We start from the raw sequence: 20500 nt of genomic DNA on the forward strand, positions 1-20500 counted from the left end.
TTGTGGCTGTGTGTCCTCAGGGTCAGTACCAGCCTTAGGCCTGGGCACATGTGGCCCCTGTTCAGACTCTACACCTGAGGGGTACCTTCCTCCAAATTTTCCAGGTCCTCCTCCAGTGCCTGGGGCCAGCTGGGGCTCCCAGTACCATTCTGGCCGTGGGTGTTGCAAACCCACCCTGGGATCCTTTGGGGTACTCTCCATCCCCCTACCTAGCACAGGGACAACAGCTGTTCTGTGGAGTTGTCCTGGGGCCCAGTTCCGGGAGATGGCTGCAGTATTTCTTTTTTTCTTTTCTTTTTTCTTTTTTTTTTTTTTTTTTGAGACAGAGTTTCTCTCTTGTTGCCTAGGCTGAAGTGCAGTGGCGTGACCTTGATTCACTGCAACTTCCGCCTCCCGGGTTCAAGAGATTCTCCTGCCTCAGCCTCCTGAGTATCTGGGATTACAGGCACGCCTGGCTAATTTTTGTATTTTTTTAGTAGAGATGTTGGTCAGGCTGGTCTCAAACTCCTGACCTCGTGTTCCGCCCACCTCGGCCTCCCAAAGTGCTGGGATTACAAGTGTGAACCACCACGCCCAACCTGCACTATTTCTTTAGCGGGAATCATGTGAGATTGGGCTGCCAAAATGGTGCTGATGCACTAATTTTGAGTGACTCAAGTTTTTATATAGATGGGTCCCCAAAATGTATTTGTCTGGGGACCCATGCATCCTAGACCTGCCCAGGGGCCACCCATTGGGCCCTCTAGCTCTGCTTAGCAGCTCTGGGCCTGAACCAGAAAAGAGCATAAGGGCCTATTGTGTGTCCCTGGGGCCTGAATGGCACTTTGTTTTCTGCCTTTGGCTCCACAGGCCAAGCGGCTTTACTACTGCTGCTGCAGTTCTAACAGTCTCGTCTCCAGTGAGAAATTCGTTCCCACCCGGATTTCACGTTGTTTTACTGAATATCCTGTGAGGACTGGGCTTTGAGCCAACTTGGGGTCTCATGTGGGTTGCTGGGTGGGGGCTTATCACTGCGGTAATGAGAGAAGGAGCCTTCCCTACCCAGTGACCTCAGCTGTGGCAGGAGGAAGCCCTTCGTTAACGTTGAACTAGGGGGCTAATTGGCAGGAAGGGAATGTGGTGGGAATTGTTGGGAGACCCCTCCCCACCCCAGGGTGAACTGAGGCTGGGGGCAGCTGGGCAGAGGCAGGAGCTGATAGTATTTGCCGTCCTCTTCCCTTGCTGCTTCTTGCCCTCCTTCCCCAACCATCCCCATTCCCTCTTGGCCCACTCTAGTGGGGAAGCAGGAAAAGGATCCCGTGAATCAAAGCTGCCTATTTTGTGTTGAGGTCAAAGGAATGGAAAGGGTGGAGAGGAAACCAGCGGAGAGCAGGTTGTTAGATTTGGAAGTGCCCACAGGAAGCGGCCGCTCAGCTGAACTCCACCCTTTACGGCTGTCAGTCACGCAGCGCTGAGGTCAGCCGTCCCACCTACTCAGTGCAGGAATCACGCCGCTCACCTCCCTGCCTCTTCTTGTGTCCCAAGGTAAAGAAGGTTGTTTGTTTTATTCCAAAATTGGCATTACTTTCTCCCAGGCCAGCAAGGAGTGTCTTCCTAGACTGGTGGTTCTCAAAGTGGGGTCCCCAGGCCCCTGCAGCTCCTCAAGACTGTTCTGGGGGGTCTGTGAGTCAAAAGGATTTCCATAACAATACCAAGAGGTTCTTTGCCTTTTCCAGTGTGTTGACATTTGCACCAATGGTGCAAAGGCAGTGGTGGGCAAAACTGTTGGGACATCTAGGATTGTGATGGGGATTGTAGGTCAGTGTGGGGAGTATTCCCATCTTAGCAACGTGAAGTCTCTGACCCATGAACATGTGGTATCTTTCCTTTCCTTTAGGTTTTTAATTTCTTTTGAGGGTCTTTTATAGTTTTCAGTGTATAAGGTTTGCTTTTTCTTTTCTTTTCTTTCTTTTTTCTTGTCTCGCTCTGTTGCCCAGGCTGGAGTGCAATGGCGCGATCTTGGCTCACCACAGCCTCCACCTCCCGGGTTCAAGGGATTCTCTTGCCTCAGCCTCCCGAGTAGCTGGGATTACAGGCATGCGCCACCACGCCCAGCTAATTTTTGTATTTTTAGTAGAGACGGGGGTTCACCATATTGGTCAGGCTGGTCTCGAACACCTGACCTCATGATCCGCCTGCCTCAGCCTCCCAAAGTGCTGGGATTACAGGTATGAGCCACCATGCCCAGCCTAAGGTTTGCATTTCTTTTGTTAAATTTGTTCCTTAGTTTGTATTCTTTTCAATGCTTGTCTTTCTATTAATTTAACTTTATATTGTTTAATCTCTTCCTCTTTACGCCTTCCTTCTTAACTAGACTAAAGACAGGGATGTGTCTTAATTATTATTACTTTTTTAAAGAGACAAGCTCTGGCTGTGTTGCCCAGGCTGTAGTGCAGTGGCTTTACAAGTGTGATCATACCTCACTGCAGCCTCGAACTCCTGCCTCAGCATCCAGAGTAGCTGGGACTACAGGCATCTGCCATTGCACCTGGGTTATGGTTTGTTTTTTTTGTCCAGGCTGCTCCTGTGAAGAAGGCTGGTAATTATTATCCCTGATCTAGTGGGGGAAGAAACTGAAGCCTAGGATGGCGGGGTGACTTGCCTCTTGGCACAGCACTGGTAACAGTAGCAGAGATAGGGCCATGACTTTCTGATTCACAGCTTGCAGCTCCTTCCAGTCGCCATCCTACAAGGGACTGACATTCTGTTCTTAGCCTCCTTGTGCTTGTGTCTAGGTCTCTACCTCTCTTTTATTGAGGCCCTAGGGCATGATGGAAGAAAGAAAGACTAAAGCTATTATCACAAGGGCTGACCATTGGGGTCATTTTTTTGGACATCTCTACTGTGCTAGACTCTCTTAGGTATTTCAAAAATATGGTACCTCATTGGGTTCTCATAGCAACTCCCCAAGATGGCTCAGGTCATTCTGCATTTTATAGATCAGGAAACTGAAGTTCAGAAGGTTACGTAAATTCCCAAGTTGAAGAGCGACTTAAGTGTTGGAGTTGCAGTTAAACACAGTTCCCAGAGCTCAAACTGCAGTGCTGGGAGGGGAGAACAGTGGGTTTATGTGACTTGTGTGGAGGAGGAAGGACACTGGGGCATTCTGGGACACTGTGAGACTGTCAGCACTAGCGTTGGGTTGGATCAATCTAGAGCCTTTGCTCTCTGGCCTGGAGCCGGTATCACAAAGGGGTTGGTTTGTTGCATCTTTCTAGGGGTCATGGACAGTAGAGGCCCGGAAACCTTAGCCCCTGTGACCGCTGCCCTGCAGCCTTATTCTTTGACAATTAACTCCGGGGGTGGATGCTAATTTGCCACACGCAGATCTTGCTTCCACCAGCTGTATGGTGAGTTCTTAAAGTGTGGGGCCATCACCCTCTCTCTGCTTCCCTATAGCACCTAGCATCTTTTCTGTTACATAGTGGACAGTCCTTACAAGCTTTCCGAATAAGTGAAAGAAACTCTACTCGCTTGTCTTGCTCCATAGAAGTCATACGACATCAATGCATGTGTGGCTAGATTTGGGGTGGGAGAGGAGAATGGGGGACCAAGGCCATTAGAAGGGTCCATCCAGCTGCCCTGATGGCACAAGGAGCTTTCCGCAGGATGGACCATGAGCCAAGACAAGGACGAGACAGATGCAAGCACTACCCAGAGCTGAGCACAGATCAACTCGTTCTCCACCTGGAACCTCCAGCTGGAAGCCTGGTTCTGTTTGTCACCCAGGACTAACAGTGTTGTTGAGCATGTGAGCAACTCGTTCGCCAGGGCACCAGCGCATAACCTTGCTACTGTTTAAGCCAGACACTTACTCCCCCCGCTTGTGTTTTTCTCAGATGAAGAAAACACCTATAAAGTCATAGTAATTGTTGGTTTCAGGGTATTTTACAATTGCATAGAAGGTTAATTGTTGAATTTTTCTACACCGGGCTTTCTGTGTAAATTGAGGACAGCATGGATCATGCTGTGTTGCTCTGCTACAGTGAGTGTCAGGCCCCTGTGTCCCCTTCTGCTCATACCCGGTGTTCCAGCCGTGCCAAACTGCATGGTTTGTGACCACACAATGGCCTGTGTCCTGGCCACACCACTCTCTTCCCTTTTCCCTTCCCGCCAGTCTTCTGTCACTCACTTTGTCTGTGAGTCTCAACTCCCACAATTTCCTGATACCTGAGTCCCCTCCTCCCACCACTAGTTCAGCGCTGGCGTTTGCTTCCTTTGGCCCCCACCACACTTGGTTTCTCCTCTTTGTTTACGTGTCTAGTGCCTTCCCTGATGTGAGCTCCTTGAGGGCAGGGACTGTGTCTTGTCAGCTCTGGCTCCCCTGTGCTGATGGAGACTCAGGCAGGCTGCACTGGACCGAATAGGACACGTGGTGGTGATGACATTTTTGGTCCAATCCAGTAGCAGCCTGTGAAATGCTCATTGCAGGCAGAGCTGAGTAAGCTGTGACCCAACTCTCAGGCAGCTTCTCTTCGGGGGGGAGCAGTAGGGACACCTGTTTCGAAGATCATGTCCTGCATGATCTCTGTGTGCTGAGGAATGAAGCATGAGTGGAGATGGCTGGGGTCCATGACGAGTATGACCTTGGGCAAGTCACTGAGAGTGGCACTCCTGGATGAGGCTGAGGCTGAGTGCAGGCTCCATGCAGATACTTCCTCCAGCTCCCGCCCCACACCAGCAGCTCACCAGCCAGATGGCAAATCTCAAGGCGAGTATGGGAGTTGGTGGCACCTCTCTGCCTCCAGCTGGGGAAGAGGCACCTGGTGCCTGTCTGGGTGCTAGGATAAGGATGAGAATTGTCACAACTAGCAGCTGTAGCACTGGACACAGGGACTTTCTGCCATTTCCCACTTTGGCATTCCAGCTGATCCTCTACTCTTTATTCCCAGATAGGGCCCCTGGTTTGAGTCTCATTCTGAGCTCACCTTCCGGGTAGCCCCCTGCCTTCATGGGCTGGAAAGGAAGCAGAAAGCTGCTATTGTCATCTTGGGAAAAGATGGAGAAGAGGCGGAAACAGAGGTGCCAGTGCTGGTCAGGATCCTGGACCTGAAGGAATGTGCAGGATCCCTCCACCCTGACTTTTCAGTTAACACATGTTCTCGGGGACATCGGGGTGTTCAGACTTCTGCCTGGCTTGGATCAGGGCGCACTTACGTTCCCGTAGCAGGCTCAGCCCACCCGCTGTCTTCACATGCCAGCTCCTGTCACACAGTGAGCGCGCCAAACCATGCAAGACCTCCGACCGATTAGTCTCGGGTTCAGGAGGCCAAGCAAAAGATCTAACAGTGAGCTATTGACTGTGCCTCCTCCAAGGAGCTGGTCAGAGCTCAGCCTGGTGTTTTGCTTCCTTGCGATGGTGGGGTGGTGCCCAGTAGGTGGGAACTCTGTTCTGGCTTCGGACTGGAGTGGCCTTTAGGATAACACTGTGTTAAATGAACTGAGCTGGGTGGTTTCATAGTATATTCAAGCATGTGAACATCTGCTTGCTGATAAATCGTACCGGGCCACCAGCTCACACTAATCACCAGGTAACATGTGCCCTGGTGAGGGATCCAGTCTTCTGGCCCTGTGGGGAGACAGGCCCATGATGTCACCAGTTCCCAGGTGGACAACCCAAGGCATAGTGAGGTCTCGGCAGGAAGGAGGAAGACATCAGACTCCTTCTTTTTTCTTCTCCCCATTGAATCTTCTGCTCCTTTCCTTAGGCCAGATGCCCTCTCTCTCTCCTGGCTGGCTTTCCCAGCCCTGGCCCTGGCCCTCCCTTCTTTGTGAAACTCAAACACCACTGCCCTTTCATCTTTCCACCAGAACTTGTGAGCAGTGGCTTTTGACCGCCACTCTTCCAGCTCACCCCTGACCTGGTGTTTGTTTTTTTATCCTTCCCTCAGTCTACTCAAGGCCCACCCCTAAGCCAGAGATTGGCTCCCAAGCAGCCTCTCTCTCCTGGGAGCGGTAAAGGAGGGGACAGTTCTGGAAAGTCATTGACAGGGGATTAACCTAGAACATCAATTATAAACAGGCAGCAGGCCTCAGGCCCAGATTTGGGTGATCCAGGAACAGTGTGGCCTCTCTGGAACTCAGCAGACCAACTGCCGTGGTAAGAGGACCGACTTTCAGAGGCCTCTAGGCACTTTGTCCTGGGCAGGGGTGCCCACACATCCTGGCCATTGTTGCTCTTCCTTCTGGAACTTGTCAGCCTTCTAGCACTTGGAAGAGTAGAGGGTAGAAGGATGGGAACAGTCCTTAGAGAACAGGAATCCAGGAGAGGGTTGGACCAGATTATTTCTCAAGGGCTGTGGGGACCATTCTGGTCAGGCATGGGCAAGCTGAGGGGCAGGAGGTAGGCAAACCCTACTTGACCTGAGAACAGATTTTTTTTTGTTGTTGTTGTTGTTGTTGTTGTTGTTTGTTTGTTTTTGAGTCTCGCTCTGTCACCCAGGCTGGAGTGCAGTGGTATGATCTCTGCTCACTGCAACCCCTGCCTCCCGGGTTCAAGCGATTCTTCTGCCTCAGCCTCCCGAGTAGCTGGGATTACACGTGTGCGCCACCACGCTTGGCTAATTTTGTATTTTTAGTAGAGACAGGATTTCACCATGCTGGCCAGGATGGTCTTGAACTCCTGACCTCAGGTGATCTGCCCGCCTCGGCCTCCCAAAGTGCTGGGATTACAGGCGTGAGCCACTGTTCCTGGCCGAGGACAGATTTTGCCTGAGACCTTGGACAGAAGACCTTGGCCCTGGATCGGAGAGCTCTGGGCCAGAACGCCCTTGCATGATGGTGACAGTTGAGGGAAAGGCCACGTGGTTCCTTGTGTAAATGGCGTGGCTGCCAGTGGTCATGGGGAGGCCCTGCTCTTATTTCAGCACCAGCCGGCCCTTCGTGTGCTGTGCTCCAGCTCCCCAGCCACCTCAGTCCTTCACAAAATGCCCTGGAGTTACAGAACAGAAAGGGCTGGCTTTCCTTTAGGAATCTGGGAAATAGGAGGGCTGAGGTCATGCTCTGTTCAACATGTGAGGCCTCCTAGACAGCAGTGCAGGAAAAACATGTTACTACCCGTATTTTGGGAGACCAGACCTCTGGCCTTTGAGTAGGACTCACTGCTCAGATCTAAGGGGAGAGAACATCTCCCATTTTGAAGAAAACCTTTTCCTCAGTTTAGGAGGAGGAGAAACTGATCAGGTTCCAAATGGCCTCTGGTTCTTTAACTGCAAACAGGCCAGGCTCCCTGCCAGGTCATGGGATAACAATCCAAGGAGAGGGAGAGATGCAGTGTGCACGTGTGTGTACGTGCGCATGCTCGTAGGGGGACGGAGGTGACGTGGACATCTGTGTATGCTTCAGCTCTATTTCCGTCTGCTTAGTCCCAAACTGCTCTAGATTAGCAATTGTTAAGAACGTGCCTTTCTCCCCACCCTGGGAGTTCTAGGCCAGGAGTGGAGGGATTGAGCTCCGTGGCTTTGTTCTCTGTCAGGTGGTGCCTTTCTCTGTGACACCGAGGGAGACCTGCTATCAGGAGGGGGTCTGAGGCCAGGAGACAGTACTTACTGATCAGGATGGATCTGGAATGGTCTTGTTTGTGTGCTTGGTGTCCTGGCTGGAATGAAATGTCAGTTTCATGAGGACAGGGACCCGTTCTCTCCTGCACAACTTTCTCTCTGATGACCAACAGTGCCTGGCATGTTGTAAAGGCTCATTCAGAAATGACTGAATGAATGAATGTATACTTTTTAGGCAGGGCTGCATATTGTTCCCTGAAACCTCCTGATTCATCTTCCGTTGCTTCCGTGTCAGCTTCTCACTGGGTCATTGTCTGCTTTGGTGCTGCCCTTCCCCACAACTTTGAGAGTTCATGTTACTGCAGGCTCCCCGCCCACCCACCTCTGCCTGAAACTTCTCTTTGGGCTCCTGTGCTGTGACATACTAGCAGTATTTATTTGCCCCTCTTAAGACCATCCCTTCAGTTTCATTCCTGCCTCAGTTTCTCCTCCTCACATTTCTGCTGTTCCACCTCTGCTCCTGTGCTCTTCTCAGGAAAGCGGGTGAGTGGTGATGCCCTGGGCTAAGCTCACCAGGGCCTGGGCAGTCCAGGCACCCATGGTTCGGGTGGGGAGGAAGCATGCTGGTGGCCGGAGCTGGGCTTGTGGGCAGCAGCCCTCCCCACCTTGCTGAGGCCAAGCTCTTTCTCATGGCTCTGGCTGTCACGTCTATGCTGATCACACCGAAATCATTGTGTCTATATTTCTCTATTGGGGTTTCTGACCTTCCAAAAAATCTGATCCCACCCTGGCAGTCAGACCTTATTTGATGTCAAGGATTATTAATTTGTAGCATGTATTACATCCCTAAGATGGACCAGTTCACATGCATTCTCATATTTAATCCTCCCAATGAACATACAAAGTCAAATATTTATTCTTATTTTACAGAGTCTCAGACAAGTTAGTTCCTCTAGGTAACCAGATTAATTAGCATTAGGGGGTTGTGATCAGGATTTGAACCAGCTCCCCTGACCCTGAACAGAGTCAGCTTGGAGTCCACACTTGGAGACGAGGACAGTCGGTCCTGTTTCTCCCTCTCACCCCGGTGCACTCACACAGCAGGCGTTGGCACCCTTGCTAAGGGCCAGGCCAAGCGTCTCCTCTGTCAGCCTTCACTTAGCTCTCCTAAGCTGCTCGGCCTGCCTCCTCTCCCTTTTCTCTAACAGCAGTGCCTTTGCACACACTATGTGTTTGTTGTATGTTGGCTGTGCCAGTCTTGCCTCATCAGCAGATAATGATTTTCTTAAAGACAGAGGCCATGTTTTATATGATCCTCCATCCCTCAAGTGTGTGGTATAGGCAGTTCGTTGCTCAGTAAACACTTGATACCTCTGGTGAGGTGAAATCTAATCACAGTCCTTTGCGTGTGTATTGTGGCTTACAGTTTCTGAAACCAAAGAGACAATTTGAAGTTTCCCGTAAAACAGATCCCTTGTCAGCCCTCTGCGCTGAGAGGGATAAATCTGTTTTGTAGATGGACTAACAGGTCCAGAGAGGTAGAGTGAATTCCCCAAGGTCATATGATGGGTAGCAAAGCCAGAACTTGAACCCAAGTTTTAACTCTCAATGCCGTTCGCTTCCCACAGAATCGCAGGAGCCTGTGGTCCAGACTTGGCCAGGTAACCCCTGCCAGGCCTTCCATCCCACTTAGTCATACAGTTCCTTATTTGTGTTTGTCCTTTCTCTTTCATTAGAATTCGTGTCTTTTTGTGTGTGTGTTTTTTGAGACAGGGTTTCGCTCTGTCACCCAAGCTGGAGTGCAGTGGCACGATCACAGCTCACTGCAGCCTTGACCTCCCAGGCTCAGGTGATTCTCCCACCTCAGCCTCCTGGGTTGGAGACTACAGGCGCATGCCACCATGCAAGGCTAATTTTTGTATTTTTTATAGAGGCAGAGTTTCGCCACATTGCCCAGGCTGGTCTCAAACTCCTGGGCTCGAGTGATCTGCCTGCTTTGGCCTCCCAAAGTGCTGAGATTACAGACATGAGCCACCGTGCCCAGCCTTAGAATGCTTGTCTCTTGAGGGCAGGGACCCTGGCTGCTTTTCCCTTTATCCTTCCAAAGCTCCAGCTCTGGGGCCATGAACCAGAAATCATTCCCTCAAGGATGTTGACACAGTGAGTCATCTGAGAAGGGGCAGGGTGCAGGAGGGGTGGGGCAGGAGATCAGGAACTGGTGTGGGACATTAGGGGTGGGAGATAGGCCAGAAAGCCCCATGCTCTGTGTAAAAGCTTCTGTCAAATGAAGATGTGCTTGTCCTGCCTACCAGGCGAGGTTACTCTTAGTAGCAAGTGAGAGTGTCTGCTAAAGCGCCTTCTAAACTGCAGAGCACTAGCAATATTGTTGTTAAATATAATTATAGTCTGTAGCTGGGCATGATTCTGGGTGTCTGTAATCCCAGCTACCCGGGAGGCTGAGGCAGGAGTATTGCTTGGGCCTAGGAGGCAGAGATTGCAGTGAGCTGAGGTCGTGCCATTGCACTCCAGCCTGGGTGACGAAGTGAGACTCTGTCTCTAAATAAATATATGTGTGTGTGTGTGTATATAGTTGTTTTTTTGTTGGTTTTTTTTGTTGTTTTTTTTTCTAAGATGGAGTCTCTCACTCTGTTGCCCAGGCTGGAGTACAATGGCATCATCTTGGCTCACTGCAACCTCCGCCTCCCAGGTTCAAGTGATTCTCCTGCCTCAGCCTCCCCAGTAGCTGGGATTACAGGCGCCTGCCACCACACCTGGCTAATTTTTTTTTTTTTTTTTGTATTTTTAGTAGAGACGGGGTTTCGCCATGTTGGCCAGGCCGGTTTTGAACTCCTGACCTCAGGTGATCTGCCTGCCTCGGCCTCCCAAAGTGCAAGGATTACAGGCGTGAACCACCACGCCCAGCCAAAAAATATATTTTTTTAAATAATAATAATTATAGTCTGTAGGGACGAGCTCAACAACATGGTTGGTTAGAATCATACTGGCCTTGTGAGTATTGAGGAGACAATCAGGATGGTGCCTCACCCAGGGCCTGGCACTCCAGCTATTATGAATTATTCTTGTTTTCATAATTATTATAAGACATGCCCTCTTCCTTCAGACTGGGGAAAGGAGTTGGCAGTGCTGAGAATGCATCCCTCCTGGATTGGGACTAAGAAGATGGGAAAGGCAGTCTGGCCCCAGGGCTTTCGTAGATCCACTCACCACTGCAGGTCCCCAACCCTGTATACCTCCTTCCTCCCCGTGGGGGTTTTCAGCAAGCTAATTTCTCACCCTTGAGGAGGAACTGTTACATTCGGATGAACACCCCCCTGCTAATATGGAGCAGAAAAGTAAGTCCTGGCTAGTCAGCAGCCGCTCAGCAGGTGGATGGGCTACAGTGGTGTAGTGGGTAGGCGCCTGACAGCCCAGCTTGCCACAGCCGCTGTGCTTCTCTCCTGTCCCCGGGGTGTGCGTTTTAGGGTAAAGGCAAACTGGAAGCTCTTGCTATTTGCAGAACTCCAAAACAACAAAATAAAATGTCCACTCAGCTGGGGGTTGGCTGGGCAGCACAACTGTGATTACGCAGTTAGCCTGGGGGAAGGGCTGTGGTCAGAGTTTGGGGGACACACAGGTGTGACTGTGATGTGATACAGCTGGAGGAGGAAGAGAAGGGTGTGATCACAGGCCCGGGAGTGGCCAGGGCAAGAGTGATGGTGGAGGAGAGTGGCTGAGGTTGGCAGACAGGGAGGAGAGATTGGTAACTACTAATCACTAGCATGATCAATCTTGACAATCTGTCTACAAGGGACTCCCGGGTGGCAGGGCAGGACCTGAGGCACAGCTCGGCATGACGGGCAGACAGGGGTCTTCGTGGCTTTGAGCTCTGAGACCATAGGCAAGCTGTTCATCTGGGTGTCTGTTTCCATGCTTACAATAATATTCCCCTTACAAGCCCTCTGATGATTGAGATCGTAGAAATCACTCAGTTCAGTGGCTGGCACTCAGTAGCAGCTCACACAAACGATCAGCAGTTCCCGACACTTGCTATGTGGCCATCACAGTAAAATCAGCAATAGTGGATGCCCAGAACTCCATCTCCGGGAAGCCTCTGAGCCAGTCAGTGTTTGTGCTCAAACTCCAAAGCATGGGATGAAAGGTCAGATCATGGGGCTACGAAGATATGTTCTCCTAGGAGTCACGAATAGGGGGAGAAAACAGCAGCAACCACAGTCAAGGCCATGTCCTGCCTGGGTTGCTGTTTACTTTCCTCTTCCAGGAACTGAAGCTGTTTCCCATTGGATTTCTTTACCGTCTCCTTGGCTCATGGACTGGGGACTTTGGTCATCAGTTTGCCCAGAGAACCAAGCTTTCACATTGACCTAGGTTCCACAGTGCCTTCCTCCACGGGATGTCGGGGTGTGTCATCTAGCAGAATAGCAGTCAAGACTACCCAGGAATGGTCGAGGGTTGCACACTATTTCCAACAAACTGAATCAATCAGCCAAGAAAAGTCAGACACCCAACAAGGGAAGTTGAGGCACCAAGCGACAGTGGAGAGTCATTACTACCACTAGGCTTGAAGGGGTCAGGAGAAGAAATAGCATCTCCTGGCTGGGCGTGGTGGCTCACGCCTGTAATCCCAGCACTTTGGGAGGCTGAGGCGGGTGGATCATCTGAAGTCAGGAGTTCAAGACCAGTCTGGCCAACATGGCAAAACCCCATCTCTACTAAAAATACAAAAAAATTAGCCAGGCGTGGTGGCAGGTGCCTGTAATCCCAGCTACTCCAGAGGCTGAAGCAGAAGAATTGGTTGAACCCAGGAGGTGGAGGTTGCAGTGAGCCAAGATCGCGCCATTGTACTGCAGCCTGGGCAACAGAGCGGGACTCTGTCTCCAAAAAAATAATAGCGTTTCCTGCAAACACCAATGAGGGCTGAATAGTGGACACTGGGATGCCAGCAGGAACTGTCATAGCGACAAGACACAGCCTGGGTCAGGATGGTGGCATCAAAGCCGGTAGAGAGTGAGGAAGACACACCCCACTTTCTCTCTCCACCTCCTACCTACCCTTGTCTCCCGCCTGTGCCTCTCATCGGCTGGACCCACAGGAAACCAGCCAGCAAGGGAGCCCAGGTGTCTCCACCCACAGGGCTCAGTCTCCCTGGGTCCAGAGAAGGGCATACAGGGAGGCGAGCTGGAGCCCCCAACCAGGCAGCCTCTCCCCAAAAGGCGAAGCCGTGGAGGAGGCATCCACTCAGCAAGTGTGGAAAGCGGGGGGGATGAGAGCTCTGGCATCCTAGGGTCTGAGCGGCTGCTGCTGCTGCTTTTTGGGAAGGGGCTGCCAAATCAAAACTAGTTACTAGTTCAAAATTTGATCATAAAGGGCAATTAGGAAAGATAATGAAATAAAGAGCATCCAGATTGGAAAGGAAGAGGTAAAAGTATTTTTATTTTCAGTTGACATGATCTTGTATAGAAAAACCTAGGGAACTCATTAAAAATCTATTTGAATTAAATGAGTTCAGCAAGGTTGCAGGACATAGATCAGTATGCCAAAATCAATTGTATTTCAGTAGCAGTGGGCAAATTGAAAATGAAGAAAACAATTCCATTTAAGATAGCATCAAAATAAAATATTTGGGAATAGATTTAATAAAAATGCAAGACTTATACTCTGAAAACTATAAAACATTGTTGAAAACAATTAAAGAAGACCCAAATAAATGGAAAGATACCCCATGATCATGGATCAGAGACTTAATATTGTTAAGATAGCAATACTCCCTGAATTGATCTGCAAACCCTATCACAATCCAAGATGCCTTCATTAGCAGAAATTGACAAGATGATCCTAAAATTCACAGAAAAATGCAAGGGAACAGAACAACCAAAAGAATCTTAAGAAAGAAGAACAGGCTGGATGCGGTGGCTCGCGCCTGTAATCCCAGCACTTCGGGAGGCCAAGGCGGGCGGATCATGAGGTCAGGAGATCAAGACCATCCTGGCTAACACGATAAAACCCCATCTCTACTAAAAATACAAAAAAATTAGCCGGGCGTGGTGGCGGGCGCCTGTAGTCCCAGCTACTCGAGAGGCTGAGGCAGGAGAATGACGTGAACCTGGGCGGAGCTTGCAGTGAGCCGAGATCGTGCCACTGTATTCCAGCCTGGGCGACAGAACAAGACTCCATCTCAAAAAAAAAAAAAAAAAAAAAAAAAGAAGAACAACGTTGGAGGACTCACACTTCCTGATTTCAGAATTTAACTGCAGTGTGGTACTGGTGTAAGGATAGACACGTAGATCAATGGAATAGAACTGAGAGCCCAGAAGTAAACCCTCACATTAACAGTTAATTGATTTTCAATAAGAGCACCAAGACAATTTAATGGGGGAAAGAATAGTCTTTTCAATGAGTGGTGCTAAAACAACTGTATATCCGCATGCACAAGGATGAACTGGACCCCACCTCATACCACATACAAAAATTAATTCAAAATGGACCAAAGACCTAAATGTAAGGAGATCTATAAGAAGAAAAATAAGTGTAATTCTTTGTGACCTTAGGTTAGGCAATGATTTTTTAGATACGAAGCCAAAGCACAAGCAATAAAAGAAAATGAACTGTACATCATCAGAATCAACTTTTGTACATCAAAGGACACTATCAAGAACGGGAAAAGACAACCCACAAAGTGAGAGAACATTTTGGAAATCATCTGTGTAACAAGGAACTTGTATCTAGACTACATCAAGAACTCTTGGCTGGGTACGGTGGCTCACGTGGGAGGCCAAGGTGGAGGATGGCTTGAGGCTGGGAGTTCAAGACCAGCCTGGGCAATGTCATAAGATCCTGTCTCTGCAAAAAAGTAAAAAAGGAAAAAAAAATTAGCTACTTGGGAGGCTGAAGCAGGAGGATGGCTTCAGGAGCCCAGGAGTTCGAGGCTGCAGTGAACTATGGTCACTCCACTGCACTCCAGCCTGGGCCAGAGAGTGAGACTGTCTGTCAAGTAAAATCAATATTATGGGACCACCATCATATATGCATTTCATCATTGACTGCAACATCATGGTGTGGCACAAACCTGTAGTCATATGATGGGATATTATTTAGCCATACAAAGAAGTGAAGTACTGGCACATGCCACAACACGGATGACCTTGAGAGCAATATGCTAAGTGAAGGAAGCCAGACCCAAAACCCACATAATTTATGATTCTGTTGATATGAAATGTCCAGAATTGGCTGGGCACGGTGGCTCACGCCTGTAATCTCAGCACTTTGGGAGGCCGAGGCAGGTGGATCACCTGAGGTCGAGAGTTCAAGACCAGCTTGACCAATATGGAGAAACCCTGTCTCTACTAAAAATACAAAATTAACTGGGCATGGTGGCGCATGCCTGTAATCCCAGCTACTCAGGAGGCTGAGGCAGGAGAATCGCTTGAACCCGGGAGGCGGAGGTTGTGGTGAGCCAAGATCGTGCCATTGCACTCCAGCCTGGGCAACAAGAGCGAAACTCCATCTTAAAAAAGAAAAGAAAAGAAATGTCCAGAATAGGCAAATCCATAGAGACTGAGAGTAGATTAGTGGTTGCCAAGGGCTGAGGGAGCTAAGGGGGTTGGAGCATGACAGCTAAGGGATATGAAATGTTCTAAAAGTGGATTATGGTGGTAGATGCACATATCTGTGAATATATTTAAAAAGCCCTTGAATTGCACTTTATTTGTTTCTTGAGACGGAGTCTTGCTCTGTTGCCCAGGCTGGAGTGCCGTGGCGCAATCTCAGCTCACTGCGACCTCCACCTCCGGGGTTCAAGCGATTCTCCTGTCTCAGCCTCCCGAGTATCTGGGATTACAGGTGCCTGCCACCACACCCAGCTAATTTTTGTATTTTTAGTAGAGATGGGGTTTTGCCATGTTGGCCAGGCTGGTCTTAAACTCCTGACTTCAAGTGATCTGCCCACCTCAGCCTCTCAAAGTGCTAGGATTATAGGTGTGAGCCACTACGCCCAGCCATTGAATTGCACTTTACATGTCTCATCTATATGGTATGTGAATTGTATCTCAATAAAGCTGTTAAAAACAAAACCCTGGCCCCGAAGGGCCAGCGTAGTCCACATTAAAAGACTGTGGTTTAATGAGGAAACTTTCCCACTGGGCTGTGACCGCTGGCCCTGGCTCCCTTTGGCCGGGTGGGGGTGCTGTCTGCCACCGAGGGCCCTCAGCTGCTTTTTCAGGATCTCAGAACATGGGAAGACCCCAGCTCCAGAAGAAAATCTTAATTCCAGTTTAATCTTAATTCCAATTTAATTTGGTTGAGTTAAACATTTCTGGAACTGTACTGTGAGCTAGGCACCAGGCTAGCTGCTCTCATGAAAAAACAGGGGCCCTGGAGCTGGGCAGCCTTGATTATTCTTGAGTTTGCTACTTCCTGTGGGTCTTCCCAGCCTCAATTTTCTTATCAGTAAAATGAGGGTTGATAATACCCCATGGGATTGTGGTGACAATTCAGTGGGCTAGAAGGAAGATGCCTGGAATATCGTAGGCAGAAAATGAAAGTTTCTTTCCAGTGCTCCTGGAGCAAGTTATCTCTACCAAGTGGACATAACAAAGATGAGTTAGTTATGTCTGCCTCCATAGAGCTCGAGGCTGGATACATGACCTGCACTCGCTAACCAGGGCCTGGGGAGAAGCCGGCCAGGAGGAGGGTCCCTGTCTTACTCTGGTCCTGGGTTGGGAACTGGGGAAGGCTTCCTCTGGGAGGGGGCAATGAAGTGAGGCTTTGAAGGAGGATAGCTTTTCGCATGTTGTATTTTATTCGCTTTTTGTTTATTTATTTTTTGGAGACAGGTCTGTCTCTGTCGCCCGGGCTGGAGTGCAGTGGCACAATCTCTGCTTACTGCAACCTCTGCCTCCCGGGTTTAAGCAATTCTGCTTCAGCCTCCCGAGTAACTAGGACTACAGGTGTGTGCCACCACATCCAGAAAATTTATTATATTTTTAGTAGAAATGGAGTTTTGCCATGTTGGCCAGACTGGTGATGAACTCCTGGCCTCAGGTAATCTGCCTGCCTCGGCCTCCCAAAGTGCTGGGATTATAGACGTGAGCCACTGCACCCCGACTTAGTCACTTTTTGAATAGATAATCAAGTACATGGTACAAATTCAAAAGGGTCAAGGCTGGGCATGGTGGCTCATGCCTGTAATTCCAGCACTTTGGGACGCCTAGGCAGGTGGATCATCTGAGGTCAGGAGCTCGAGACCAGCCTGGCCAACATGGTGAAACCCTGTCTCTACTAAAAATACAAAAAAATCAGCCGGGCATGGTGGTGCGCACCTGTAATCCCAGCTACTCTCGAGGCTGAGGCATGAGAATCTCTTGAACCCCGGGGGCAGAGGTTGCAGTGAGCCAAGATTGCGCCACTGCACTCCAGCCTGGGCGACAAGAGTGAGACTCCATCTCAAAAAACAAACAAACAAAAAACAAAAGGATCAGCAGTGAAAGAGAAACGTTTCCCAGAGGCAGCCACTGTTACCAGCTCCTGAAGTGTTATTCTAGAAGTACTCCACGTTTATGAGTGTATGTGCGTATATATAGGCGGATGCCTCTCATCTAGGCAGATTTTCACAGCCTCCACATTGTGGTCCATGGGGATCAGGGGCCTCCTGCTAAGGTGTGGGTTAGGCTCCAGGTGTTATGTTCTTGCTGCTCTCCTGTCTTGCGGTCAGGTTCGGCATAGGCCCTCTCATCAGTAAGAGTGAGGCTTCATTTTCCTTTAGTTCCCCTCAAAGGGAGCCAGCAGCGCTGTCCATCCTCCTTGCCCCTCTGCTACCTTGGCGTGCCCTCTCCCAGGGATTCCCTCTGTCTTTCTCCTTCGTTCCCTGCTCCTCTTTCTTGTTTGCTCGCTCCCTTGTTTGGATGCAGCATATTGACAGCAGCATCCTGACAAAGACCTTTGCCTTTTCTCATTATTTTACTTTCATACATGGTTGATAGTTTAGCTAGATAGAGAATTTCAGGTTGGGGCCAGGCGCCATGGCTCATGCCTGTAATCCCAGCACTTTGGGAAGCCGAGGCAGGTGGATCACTTGAGGCCAGGAATTCAAGACCATCTTGGCCAACATGGTAAAACCCCATCCCTACTGAAAATACAAAAATTCGCTGGGCATGGTGGCACGTGTCTGTAATCCCAGCTACTCGGGAGGCTGAGGCAGAGGATGGCTTGAACCCAAGAGGTGGAGGTTGCAGTGAGCTGAGATTGTGCCACTGCACTCCAGACTGGGTGACAGAACCAGACTGTGTGACAGAACCAGACTGTCTCCGGAAAGAAAAAAAAAAGAGAATTTCAGGTTGGAAACAATTTTTCCTTGACAAGTTTGAAGGATTGCTTTGCACTTTTCTAACTGCTGAAACTGCTGAGAAGTCCAAAACCTTTCTGATTTCTGATTCTTTTGTCTTTTTTTTCTTTTTACCCTCCTTTGGGAAAGCTTACAGGATCTGAAATTTGACACAGTGCCTTGGTGTAGGCCTGTGTTCGTCTGTTTCGTTAGGCTCTCAGCAAGTCCTTCCAGTGTGGAAACTCATGTCCTATCCTGGGAGTTTCTTGAAACATTTCTTTTCTTGCCCTTTGTTTTTTACTGTTCTGTCTTTCTGAAACTCCTATTATTTAGTTTTTGGATCTCTTGGGCTGACCCTCTAATTTTTTTCCCTTTTTCGCCTATTTTCCATCTCTTTGTCTCTTTTCTTCAGTTTCTAGAAGATTTCCTTTTATCTTTCAAACTTTCTATTGCTTTGTCTTATTGTATTTTTTAATTTCCAAGAGCTTTTTTGCTCCCCAAATGGTTCTTTAAAAATGCGTGTAGCATCCTGTGTTTTCACTGATGTAATCTTTTCTTACTTCTGTGAGAATGTGAATGCCATGTTTGTTTCTTTAAGTTTTCTTCTCCCTGCGTAGTTGGTTTCCTCCAAATTGCTTTTCTCTGCTCTTTCCTTTGGTCTCCATCTTCTTTGAATGAATCTGCCCAGGGACCTTTGGTTGCCCACTCATAATTATTAGGAAGGTCTAAAATGCTGCCTGGGAGCTGGAGCAGGTGGGGGTCCAGTTCTGAGTTTACCAGTAGGTGATCTGGGCAGGCTGTTTGTTGGGGAACCTCAGTGTCAACATCTGGGAGCTCAGTTGGGGAAGGGGGTAGCATGCAAAGAGTCATGTAACCTGCCACCCCCATTTTTGGCAAGGTCCTCAGGCCCTCAAATTTCCCAGTCCAGAGACCCCACACTTTTCCCTCCCCAGAAAGTAAACCTCTGTTCTTCCAGAGCTGGAGAGGGGAGGTCTCTGGCATGAGATGGGGGAGGTAGGGGTCTAACTGCTATTTTTTTTTTTTTTTTTTTCCTGAGACGGAGTTTTAACTCTTGTCACCCAGGCTGGAGTGCAATGGCACAATCTCAACTCACTTCAGCTTCCGCCTCCTGGGTTCAAGTGATTCTCCTGCCTCAGCGTCCTGAGTAGCTGGGATTACAGGTGCATGCCACCACGACCGACTAATTTTTGTATTTTTAGTAGATACGGGGTTTCACCATGTTGGCCAGGCTGGTCTCGAACACCTGACCTCAGGTGATCCACCCGCCTTGGCCTCCCAAAGTGTTGGCATTACAGGCGCAAGCCACTGCGCCCAGCCCTGATTGCTTTTTGAAGGCTTTCAGCCTGCCCTCTTTGTACACGCCAGCCCGTTCAGCCCATTGTGGGGGTGGGGAGACCTGGAGCTGCAGTTCCCTGGTCTTTAGAGGATTCCTGGTGGATGGTGGGAACCTGGGTGTTCTCAGCCTGCTCCAGACCCAGGCTGTGAGGTCAGCTGATGCGAGCTGCGCTCCAGCTTCTGCAGTCATGTTGCTGTTGTCTCCTCTCCTGTTCTGCCCTTGGGGGTTCATAGCTTTAAAAAAAAAATCTATTTGCTGAAGTCTTAGTGGGATTTCATAAGGGAGGGAGAAAAATTAGATGCATACCTGAGACAGGAGCAGGACTTGCATGGGCAAAATCTGGGACGGGAAGGGTGTTCTAGTGGTAGAGGGAGTGCTCTGAGGGAGAGGGGCAGGTGCTAGGATTTCTGAGAACAAAGAGGAGGCAGCTGGGCTGCAGCTGGAGGATCCAGGAGGCTGGGGCATGGGGGGATAAGGCTGGACTGGCAGGGTGCACTAATTTTGGGGAAGGTCCCCAAGGAGACTTGAGTTTCCCACCTGCAGACAGTGGGGAGTCAGAGAATTACCCCAGTTTTCAGGAAGAGTGCCATCATGGCTGTATTTGGGGATGCTAGCTATCCCTAGTACCTAGTGTGGGTTGGTAGCTAGAGCTGTGGTAATGAGTAGGAGGTTTTTTACAATAGTTAAGTAGTAAGAAGAGGACATTTCAGGGTCCTCTTCTTAGAAAGAAAAGAAGGAAGGATGTGAGGGATTAAAGAGGTAAAACTGCCCAGACTTCTTGACCAGATGGTAGGTGAGGGAGGGGAAGAGCTAAAGAAGACCCTAAGCTTAACCCTTGGTGACCAGGGAGAGGGTGGTGAGGAAGGAAGGAAAGAGGAGGTGTCTGGTTGGGTTTGGTGTATGTGTGCAGTTTGGGAGGGGGAGTGAGGGGGTAGGGGGTGGGGGCTAAGTTCTGCTATAGAATAGGCATTTGCCATGTCCACCAAAAAGCGTGATTTTACACCCCCACGCTTCAACCTCCAAGTGCCTGTGTTGATGGAGAGAGAGAAAGAAGGTGTTGAGAGCAGGGGTAAGGAAATCAGTCCCTTAGAAGACAAAAGAATAATTTTCCAGTTGTTAAATGAGATTCTCAAAAGAATTTTTATGTTGATATCCTCACAGATTAATTCGTGTTGCAGAATGCCATTGGAACTACCTGAAGACATTGATAGAGTGCCTGTCTGCTGTCTTCCTTAGCTCATCCTCATGTTTTGATCAAATTAAGTACTT

At 49.4% G+C, this 20500-nt stretch overlaps 1 protein-coding gene across 9 annotated transcripts in view; it reads left to right on the forward strand.

Annotated features, from left to right (window-relative positions):
- PC (pyruvate carboxylase) overlaps positions 1-20500 on the forward strand; it is a 112435-nt gene that overhangs the window by 44533 nt on the left and 47402 nt on the right. The window contains exon 1 of one of the 9 annotated variants that reach the window (XM_054441741.2): positions 4528-4750. The exons of 7 other annotated variants lie outside the window; for them this stretch is intronic. In XM_054441741.2, the coding sequence (XP_054297716.1) occupies positions 4658-4750 (93 nt within the window). In that variant the 5' untranslated portion in view covers positions 4528-4657. Of the gene's footprint in view, positions 1-4527; positions 4751-6006; positions 6140-20500 lie in introns of those variants that run through there. One more of the 9 variants, XM_054441745.2, reaches the window with a different exon arrangement.

This window comes from Pongo pygmaeus, chromosome 9, assembly GCF_028885625.2.
Source record: "Pongo pygmaeus isolate AG05252 chromosome 9, NHGRI_mPonPyg2-v2.0_pri, whole genome shotgun sequence".
NCBI classification, from domain to species: domain Eukaryota; kingdom Metazoa; phylum Chordata; class Mammalia; order Primates; family Hominidae; genus Pongo; species Pongo pygmaeus.